Below are 10,655 nucleotides of genomic sequence, written 5' to 3' on the forward strand. Positions count from 1 at the left end.
CACACTCCCCACACTCATAGGGCCATTCCCCTGTGTGCATGTGTTGGTGGCTGATCAGCTGCTGTCTCTGCCTAAAGCTCTTCCCACACTGCAAGCACCTGTGGGGCTTCTCCCTATCATGAAGCTGCTCATGGAACACCAGTTCTGAACTCTGGCTGAAGCTCTGCCCACCTTCCTGGCTCAGAGTGGCTCTTTTTTGTTCAGAGCACCCTGGACTGGGTTTGGAGCGCCTCCTCATGGGGGATGTCGGAGGTTTTTCTTCCCTGTTGGATTCCTGTGTGTTAGAATCCCTCAAAACGGCCTCCTTCATGAGGTTCTGCCATGCAGATTTTTCCTCCCTGGTCTCTATCCTCAGTTCCTTCCCTGGGGAAGGAAGGACAAAGACAGGATGGGATTTGCCTTCATGCCACAGGGAAGGGGAAGGAGATCCCTCCAGTACATCCCTGGCAGGACGGGGTTGGCAGCAGGGGTGTCCTGCAGCAGTGGGCTGTGCTGGGCTGGGAGATAGAGCAGGAGAGAGGGGGAAAGGGGCACTGACTTCCTCCTCACCTATCTGGGTATCCCAGGGATCCTTCCTCTTCCTCACAGCCTCCTTCTCCATCCAGTCAAGGTTTGGGAATGGGAAATCCCGTTCTGGGAAGAAAACAAAGGGTGCGCACATTGTCTTTTGTACTGGTTTGAAGGCAAACCTGGGGAGGGTCTAAACCAGAATTACAATTTAAAAGAAAACTAAGATCAAGGCAATGATATAGAAACACTGCCTTAAACTGACAGAGTCAGGATATAACCTTACACCCTTTCGTTCAGGGTGATGGCAGCAGTCCCAGCAAATGGTAGTTGCAGTCCTGTTGGAGTGATGAAGGTGATTCTGTTGAAGCAGTGATGCTGTAGAAGGGTCTGGTCTTCCTCTGGAGGTCCAGTGGTGGCTTTGGAGGTCCTGTCCTCTGGCAATCCAGAAGGCAAGCTGCTCCTGGAGTAGCAAAGTGTCAGCTTATATCCAGATAGAAATGCTTGGATCCTCCCCCTGGGCGGAGCGTTCCACAATGGGATGATGGAATTTTATCAGTCCTGCAGTGACACTCAATGGCCCATTCACAGAAGATATCTCCCCTGCAGGGCGTTATCAGGGGTGAGTCATGGAAGAGATAAAGAACAATGCCCCACCAGTTTATAGCAGTTTCTGAAGGTGGGGATTGAAAACATGCATTTGGTTACATCTTGCATGGCAGCCTGAAACAGTGGGGTAATCCCTGCTCAGGGGGTGAACACCACCCCCCTTTACCCAAACTGGCTCAGCTGTCAAACCCCCACTCTGGGAAGGGCACACACACACAGGGGACAATGTCACACTTACCCTGCCCCAGGGGAGGGCTCTTTTTCCTGTCATTCCCTTCCTGTCCCCCCTTTTCTATCCCATTTACTGTTCAATAAAATTCGTTTTGGGTTTGGTCTCATTATCACCTCAATTGGGGCAGAGGAATCTCTCTAACACTTTTCTTAACCAGACTCACCAGACTGTGAAATTATTTTGGCACAGTGATTTTAGGCACTGTTCTCTGACCCCACGTGCCTTTGACAACAGCATGGTTCCCTCCTCTGAGGAGGTTGTGGTTGTCTCTGGAGGAACTCTTTGAAACTGGGCTGCAGCTTCCTCTGAGAGACTTATGGGAGAACCGATGAGGTAAATCGCCTTTGTGGGCTCGGAGTGTAAAGAAAATATTTTGTTGTCCTTCTATTACAGCGACCTGATGAAGGTCTTCAGGGTGAGAGAAGTGGACGAGAATCTTGGTTCATGATCAGAAGGCTGGATTTACTGATATATGATATATAATACATTATAACTGTACTAAAAGGAATAAAGAGAAAAGTTGCAGAGGCTTGCTAAGCTAAGAATAGAAAGAAAAGAATGAATTACAAAGTTGTGTGTCCAGCAGAAAGCAAGGACCAACTCTCCCGTGAGTGGTCAGCAAATCCAAACACTCACAGAAGACCAATCACAGATGCTCCTGTTACATTCCACATCAGCAGAAAAGTATTGTTTGCATTTTTCTTCTAGGGCCCCAGCTTCCCAGAAAGGACAAATCCCAAAAGGGAGGATTTTATGAAAAAAAATGTCTGCGACATCCTTCCTTGAAATTTTTTTAAAATCACAGGAGGAAAGAGAGCAAATGATACCAACGAGACTGACAAGGTTCATTTACCCCATGGTGAGGAACACAAGGCTGCTAAAAGTCCTACAAGAAGCTCGGCTCAAGTAGCTAAATTCCCAAATAACTCCTGAATTCCCAGGCTTGAGTGCTTTGCGAAATGTGAGAATCATTTTTCTCTTCATCCCTGTCGCCTTTGTGACAGCTGCAAAGAGTTTACTTTCCTTTTAATGATATCTGTATTGGGCTGAATTTACACTTTTATCAGAATGTGCCAGCAGCTGAGCTGGAGCTGTGCAGGAACCAGTGGAACTTGGAATTGCCACAAAATTGCTTGTACTGTCAGTTTATTAATGTTTGGGATTTGTTTGCATTTTCATCACATCTGACTTGTGGGAAAATCAAATATTCATCAAAATGATTTATGCAGAGTCAAGTTTGATTTCTGCCAAATTATTTTGTCCAGTGCCCAGGGGATGCTCGAGGGGTCTCTGTGCCTCTCGCCCTGGGGGATGCTTGGGAGGGGTTTGGGGGGTTTGTCCCTGTCTATGTCATCCCCAGTCCATTCCCCAAGGGCTGTCCCTGTCCCTGTCACCCCAGGCCATTCCCCAGGGATTGTCCCTGTCCCTGTCACCACAGGCCATTCCCCAGGGGGTCTCCATCATTCTTACCCCAGATAATGCCTGGGAGTTCTCCCTCCCTCTCACCCCTGTGTCAGGGGGTGCTCGGGGCAGTCTCTGTCCCTCTCAGCCCAGGGGATGCTCGGGGGTCTCTGTCCCCTCAGCCTGGGGGATGCTCGGGGGGTCTCCGTCCCTCTGGCCTCAGGCAATGCCTGTGCAGGGCTGGGGACCAGGGGCTCTGTGTCCCTCTCACCACTGAGGGTGCTCGGGGCTGGGGGGGCTCTCTGACCTTCTCACCCCTGGGGAGGCCGGGGAGGTCTCTGTCCCTCTCAGCCCTGCTGTGACCCCACCCAAACATCACCGGGGTCAGAGGGACAGAGACACCCCCAAACCCCAAGAAGGGCTGAACCTGGGATTTGGTTTGGGGCTGAGGATTTAGGAAGGGGCTGGAATTGCAGCTGGGATTGGAGTTGGGGCTGAGATTTGGATTAGAGCTGGGATTGGGGTTGAGGCTGGACATGGGATTGGCTTTAGGGCTGGGGCTGGGATTGGGTCTAAGGCTAGACAAGTCTGGCACTGGGATGAGATTAAATATAGAACTGTGAGTGTGTCTAAACTTGGAGTGAGACTGAGACCAGAATCAGGGTCAGGTTTGGGACTGAGCTCACCCAGGGCAGGACAGGGGGAATGTCACTGCAGGATGTCCCTGGCATCATCCCAGCCCTCCTCAGGCACCTCCAAACATGGGGGGCAGCTGGGTGCCCCAAGATCCAGGTGCTCCCACGCTGCCCCTCCATACCAGGCGAGCATTCCCTGAGGGCAGCCCTGACTGTGACCCTTGGGGCTCTGGGATCAGCCCTCACATCCCTGTGGGAGCAGCAGCAGACAGGATGAAAGATTCCCCCGCCCCATTTTTCCTGTGGAAGGGTGAAGCCCAGTTGCCCTTTTCTTCTGGTGCCTCCTCCTCTCCTCAGCTGAGGATGTCAAACTCCCCAGGGGCAGGAAAATCCCCATTCCCTCTTTCCTTGTGGCTGCAGCCTGGAACATCCACCCAGAATGATGGACTTTCTGACAGCCCTGCTGAATGACACTGGCAAGAGATTTGTGAGAAGGGGAAGAAATTGTATTTTGATAGTAAATAAAAGGTGCAAAATTATTCCTGTCTGTTAATATTCCTTTTCAGTCAGTTCTGGTCTGTTTTCAGAGTGCCACCTTCTCAGCTGATTGTGTTTGTGCCCTCCGTTCTCTCCTGCCTCTCTTTGCCTGCTCTGTTTCTCTCTCAGTGTCTCCCTTGACCCAGGGCAGCTCACACCAAAGACCCTGCCCTGATTTAATTCCCAATTCAGGAGCTACAACAACCATGGGGGAAGTTATGAAGGCTCGCACTGAAATGCCACTGTAAGATCTTGCTCCACTTGGCTTTTGGCTCCTTCTTGACAGCTTTGCCCTCAAGGGCAGGAACATCTTTTCATAGCTGACAACTGGAATTCCAGACCCTGGCAGTGTGTGCCGTGGATCCCAGAGGGGCATTCGCGAGGCTCCCAGGCTGCTGCTCCTGCCGTGCCTCCCAAGGAGCTTCTCTCCCAAGGGGAGAAGATCCAGCAGCTCTGTGGGTTCCCAGAGCACACAGCAAAGGTGGCGTGGATGGACATTTTCCAGCACCTTCCCCTCTGGAAACAGAGGGAGGGAGGAAATAGAAGCGAGTCCTGGAAGGACTGGGGTGGGAAGGGACCCCGTCCATGGATTACGATCCCGCGAGGGAGAGACGCCTCTGCTCCAGTGAAGGAGCGAATGAGAGCGTGGGACAGCAACCGACGATTATTGAACGTGGACTGAACGGAACAAGAAATGGGGAGGAGAAAGGGAGAGAAAGAAATCGGGAAGAGGTCTCAGAGAACAGAAAGAAACAGGAAAAGGCTCCCGCCTGGACTCCGCAGCTCCCAGGAACACCCGCAGGGCGTAGCGACTTTTACAATTCCAGCCAATCAGAGGACGCGGTAAACAATTTCCAGCCAACCAGAGCTTTTCTCTCCGATGACTCACCGGTTGCCCGGCGGCCCCGGAGCGGAATTTGGGGCTCGGGCCGGGGGACGGATCCGCCCCGGGGGGGTCCCCGAGCCCCCTGCCCAGCCCTGGGGCCGATCGGGGGCTCCCCCACCCAGCAGCCGGTGCTGCGGGGCCGCGGGGCAGAGCGGTGGGAAAGGGGGGCCCGGGCTGGGAGCGGAGGAAATGCGGGAGGAAGAGGAGGGAGAGGAGCAGCAGGAGCGGGAGAATCGCGGCGCTCGCAGCGCCCACACGCTGAGCCTGCAGCACCCCCTGCCCCGGGAGCATCGCCCCCAGCCCCGAGCCGCAGGGGAGGGCGGAGGTCGAGCTCGCCCCGGCTCCAGCCAGGGGTCTCCAGGAGGGTTTTTTGGAGAGTGTTCGGAGCCGGCAGATCCCGGACTCGAGCCCCGGATATCTCCGGGCTCCCTAAGAGGAGCTTTTTCGGGGGGAGAGGAGCCGCGATCGCCCCTCGGGAGGGTCCCTGGGGCTCCACGTGGGGATGGCTCGGTACCGACGGTGCGGGACATTGGTTTTGGGGATCCCTGTGAGAGCCGGGGCTGTGGAATGGGGGACCCCCGGGGCGGGGAGAGGGGAAGGGGCGATACCAGAACTGGGGGACCCCCGGCAGCCCGGAGATGAGGTGGGGACGGGACCCCCTGACCCTGACAGGGGTGTCCTGGGGTGACTTAATGATGCTCGTACCCCCATCGGTCTGTTTAGCCCAGAAATGAGTTCTGCACATTTAAGGCTGGTTCTGAGAGAGAAGAGGAGGAGGAAGAACCCGCACTCCTCTACATTCCAGCTGCTGGATGGACTGAGAGCAGGACAGAGCTCTCCTTTTCTTTTAGTTAGTTTTTAGCTCGCTGAGGCAGAGAAGTTCCTTGGACTGGGGTTTTTCTTTTCCTTTGGAGCTGTTTAAACCTGCTCTGGACTGAACAACCAGCACACCACTGGCAGCTCCTCCCTGAAGCCCACTAGGAGGGGCCTGGGCTGAGGCATTTCCAGCGCTGGATGGACTGATAAGAGACTGATAAGAGATCGATAAGAGACTGATAAGAGACTGATAAGGCACTGAGTGGGCAGAGCTACAACCCAAGGAAGGACTTTCGGAGTTTGTCATCTATTTTGGAGCAGCAGGAGGTTTTACTGCTTAATATTGTTCAATTTTTGTGCTGGTGAATGCTTTGCCTGTAAAATAAAGTTTTTTTAGACTTTCCTCCAAGGAAATATTTTCCTGGACTGGCTGAGGGTGGGGCTGATGAATCGGCATTCTAGAGGAAAATCCTTTTGGAATGTTTCAACCAAATTTGCCCTAAACCAGGACAGGGTGGTGGAAAGAAGGGGGAACCCCAAGTGGCTGGATTGAGGGGAGGCTGGGGAGGAGGACCTTGGGACCCCAGAACCTCCCAGAATACCTAAGCAGAACCCTGGAGAGGAGGGATCCCCTGGACCGATGGAATCCCCACCAGCTCTGAGATGGGGGACCAACCATAACCCAAAAGGGATGAGACTGGAAATGGGAAACTCCGGGTGGCTTTTTTTTATTCACTCTTGATTTTTGGACATCAGTTGACTTCTAGAAATGGACGTGGATGGGAGGAGTCCCCAACCCAAGGCATTCACATTTTGTTTTTTCCCAAACTAGGATTTTCCCCAAACCTTTCCACCGTGACATCCCCTCTGTCCCGCTCTGGGTGAGCTCAATCCCAAACCTGACCCCAATCCTGGTCTCAATTTCACTCCATGTTTAGATACACTCACAGTTCTGTATTTTATCTCATCCCAGTCCCAAACTCATCTATCCCAACCCCAGCCCTAATGTTAATCCCATGTCTAGCCTTAAAGCCAATCCCAGGCCAAATCAAATCTCAGCCCCAACTCCAACCCCAGCCCCAATTCCAGCCCCTTCCTAAATCATCAGCCCCAAACCAAATCCCAGGTTCAGCCCTTCTTGGGGTTTGGGGGTGTCTCTGTCCCTCTGACCCCGATGATGTTTGGGTGGGGTCACAGCAGGGCTGAGAGGGACAGAGACCCCCCCGGCCTCCCCAGGGGTGAGAAGGTCAGAGAGCCCCCCCAGCCCCGAGCAGCCTCAGTGGTGAGAGGGACACAGAGCCCCTGGTCCCCAGCCCTGCACAGGCATTGCCTGAGGCCAGAGGGATGGAGACCCCCCGAGCATCCCCCAGGCTGAGGGGACAGAGACCCCCGAGCATCCCCTGGGCTGAGAGGGACAGAGATTGCCCCGAGCACACCCTGATACAGGGGTGAGTGGGAGGGAGAACCCCCAGGCATTCTCTGGGGTGAGAATGATGGAGACCCCCTGGGGAATGGCCTGGGGTGACAGGGACAGGGACAATTGCAACAAATTTCTCCTGAGCGTCCCCCAGGGCAAGAGGCACAGAGACCCCTTGAGCATCCCCAGGGCACAGGACAAAATAAACTAGACAGAAATCAAACTTAATCCTACATAAAATACTTTGATGAATATTTGATTTTCCCGAGAGTCACATGTGATGGAAATGCAAACAAATCCCAAACAGGAATTAACTGACAATAGAAGAAATTCTGTGGCAATTCCATGTTTCATTGGTTCCTGCACAGCTCCAGCTCAGCTGCTGGCAGGTTCCAATAAAAGAAAAGCGGAAATTAGGCCCAATACAGATTATTAAAAGGAGGGGAAACTTTGTGTAGCTGTCACAAAGGTGACAGGGATGTAGAGAATAATGATTCTCACATTTGGCAAAGAACGCAAGCCTGTGAATTCCAGAGTTATTTGGGAATTTAGCTACTTGAGCTGGGCTTTTTGTGGGATTTATAGCAGCCTTGTGTTCCTCACCATGGGGTGAATGAACCTTGTCAGTCTCGCTGGTATTATTTCCTCCCTTTCCTCCAGTGATTTTAACAAACTTTTCAAGGAAGGACAACAAAATATTTTCTTTTTCACTGGCCACCTACAACAGCCAATTTCCTCATCAGTTCTCCCATAAGTTGTTCAGAGGAAACTGTGTCCAAGTTTCCAGGAGTTCCTCCAGAGAGAACCACAACCTCCTCAGAGGAGGGAACCATGCTATTGTCAAAGGCACTTGGGGTCAGAGGACAGTGCCCTGAACCCACTATGGCAAAATAATGTCGCAATCTGGTTAAGAAAATTATTGGAGAGATTCCTCTGCCCCAATTAAGATGCTAAAAGACCAAATCCAGGGTGGATTTTATTGAACAGTAAATGTGAGGTAGAGAGAGAGATGGAAAGAAAGAGAAAAGGGGGGAGAGTAAGGGAGTGACAAGGGACAGAGACCTCCCCTGGGGCAGGGCCAAGTGTGACATTGTCCCCTGTGTGTGAGGCCTTCCCAGGGTGGGGGTTTTACAGCTGAGCCAGTTTGGGTAAGGGGGGTGGTGTTCACTCCCTGAGCACGGATTACCCCACTGTTTCAGGTTGCCATGCAAGATGTAACCAAATGCATGTTTTCAATCCCCAACTTCATCAACTGCTATAAACAGGTGGGGCATTGTTCTTTATCTCTTCCATGACTCAGCCCTGATAATGCCCTGCAGGGGAGATATCTTCTGCTAATGGGCCATTGAGTGTCACTGCAGGACTGATAAAATTCCATCATCCCATTGTGGGATGCTCCGCCCAGGGGGGAGGATCCAAGCATTCCTACCTGGATATATTCTGAGGCTGGCAACACCAGCAGCACCTTGCCTACTGGATTCCCAGAGGACAAGAGCTCCATAACCACCACTGGACCTTCAGAGGAAGACCAGACCCTTCTACAGCATCACTTCTTGGACAGAATCGCATTCATCACTCCAACAGGACTACAGCCACCATTTATTGGGATTGCAGCTACCACCCTGACCAACAGCGTGTCAGGTTATATCCTGAGTCTGTCAGTTTAAGGCAGTGTTTCTGTATCATTGCCTTGTTCCTAATTTTGTTTTTGAATTGGAATTCTGACTAAGACTCTCCCCCTCTTTTGCCTTCAATCCGGTGCAAAATTTAGTGTGCTCATTTCTTGTTTTCCTCCCAAAACAGAATTTCCCGTTCCTAAAATTTAGCCAGATGGAGGGAGAGACTGCGAGGAAGAGGAAGATGCCCCAGGACACCCAGGCAGGTGAGGAGGAAGTCAGTGCCCCTTTCCCCCTCTCTTCTGCTCCATCTCCCAGCCCAACATGGCCCCCAGCTGCAGGACAACCCTGCTGCCACCGCCATCCTGCCGGGGATGCACTGGGGGGATCTCCTTCCCCTTCCCTCTGGCATGGAGGCAAATCCCATCCTCTCCTTGTCTTTCCTCCCCCAGACAAGAAGCTGAGGATGGAGACCAAGAAGGATAAGTTCTCCCAACAGAACCTCGTGGAAGAGTCCGTTTTGAGCAGTGCTACGGTGCAGAATTCGAACTGGGAGGAAATGCCTCAGAGATCCCACAGGAGGAGGGGCTCCAAATCCAGCCCAGGGTGCTCTCAGAAGGAAAGACCCACCCTGAGCCATGAAGGCGGACAGAGCTTCAGCCAAAGCTCAGAGCTGGTGGTCCATGAGCAGCTTCATGATCAGAAGAAGCCCTACAAGTGCTCAGAGTGTGAGAAGAGCTTCAGGCACAGCAGCACCCTGATGAGCCACCAGATGACCCACACTGGAGAATGGCCCTACGAGTGTGGGGAGTGTGGGAAGGGCTTCAGCTGCAGCTCCGCCCTCATCACCCACCAACGCATCCACACTGGGGAGAAGCCCTATGAGTGTGCCCAGTGTCAGAAGAGGTTTCAGACCACCTCCAGTCTCCTCCAGCACCAGCAGATTCACACCGATGAGAGGCCCTTCCGCTGCCCTGACTGTGGGAAGGGCTTCAAGCGCAACTACACCCTCGTCAGCCACCGGCGCATCCACACTGGGGAGAGGCCCTACGAGTGTCCTGAGTGTCAGAAGAGGTTTCACACCAGCTCTGATCTTCTCCTGCATGAACGGATTCACACGGATGAGAGACCCTTCCTCTGCCCTAGCTGCGGGAAGGGCTTCAAGCGCAACTCCCACCTCATCAGGCACAAGCAGACCCACACTGGGGAGAGGCCCTACAAGTGTGGGGAATGTGGGATGAGCTTTAGCCAGAACTCTAACCTGATCTCCCACCAGAAGACCCACACCAGAGAACGGCCCTATGAATGTGGGGAATGTAGGAAGAGCTTCAGGCAGAAGTCTCTCTTGAGCTGCCACCAGAGGATCCACACTGGGGAAAGGCCATACAAGTGTGGGGAATGTGGGATGACCTTTAGTAGGAGGCCCCAACTGATCATCCACCAAATGACCCACACTGGGGAGAAGCCCTACAAGTGCCCTGAGTGTCAGAAGAAGTTTCACACCAGTTCTCATCTCGTCCAGCACCAGCGGATTCACACGGTTGAGAGGCCCTTCCGCTGCCCTGACTGCGGGAAGGGCTTCAAGCACAACTCTACCCTCATCACCCACCGGCGCATCCACACTGGGGAGAGGCCCTACGAGTGTCCCCAGTGTGGGAAGAGCTTCACCAGCAGCTCTCACTTGACCAGACACCAACGGAGTCACCAGTAAAAGAAACCCTGCACATGCCCCAACTGCAGGAAGAGTTCATGCACTGCTCCAGCTTTATCCCCCATGAGACAACCCACGTTGGGAAGAGCCCTGGGAACTCATTTTCCCTGTGATCCATGCTGGGAAGACAGCTGTACCTTTTCCTATCCCTGCCAATGACATGATGTGGGATGGAAAAACAGGAAGGTCTGGCCATGGCCCTGTCATTACATTCACTCTTACCTCAGGTCATTGCCAGGGGCAGGAAATGGACTCTCTCTCTTCCTGAGGAGAAGGGTGAAATTTCCA

At 53.0% G+C, this 10,655-nt stretch overlaps 1 protein-coding gene across 1 annotated transcript; it reads left to right on the forward strand.

The window, feature by feature from the left end:
• Positions 1-9,122: 9,122 nt before the first annotated feature.
• On the forward strand, positions 9,123-10,367 carry LOC141730202 (uncharacterized). Its single transcript, XM_074547631.1, has 3 exons — positions 9,123-9,191; positions 9,348-9,718; positions 9,803-10,367. Exons 1-3 carry the CDS (start codon positions 9,123-9,125, stop codon positions 10,365-10,367), a joined length of 1,005 nt encoding a protein of 334 aa, XP_074403732.1.
• The last annotated feature ends 288 nt before the right edge of the window (positions 10,368-10,655 follow it).

Source organism: Zonotrichia albicollis, chromosome 9 (assembly GCF_047830755.1).
Source record: "Zonotrichia albicollis isolate bZonAlb1 chromosome 9, bZonAlb1.hap1, whole genome shotgun sequence".
In the NCBI taxonomy this organism is placed as follows: Eukaryota; Metazoa; Chordata; class Aves; order Passeriformes; family Passerellidae; genus Zonotrichia; species Zonotrichia albicollis.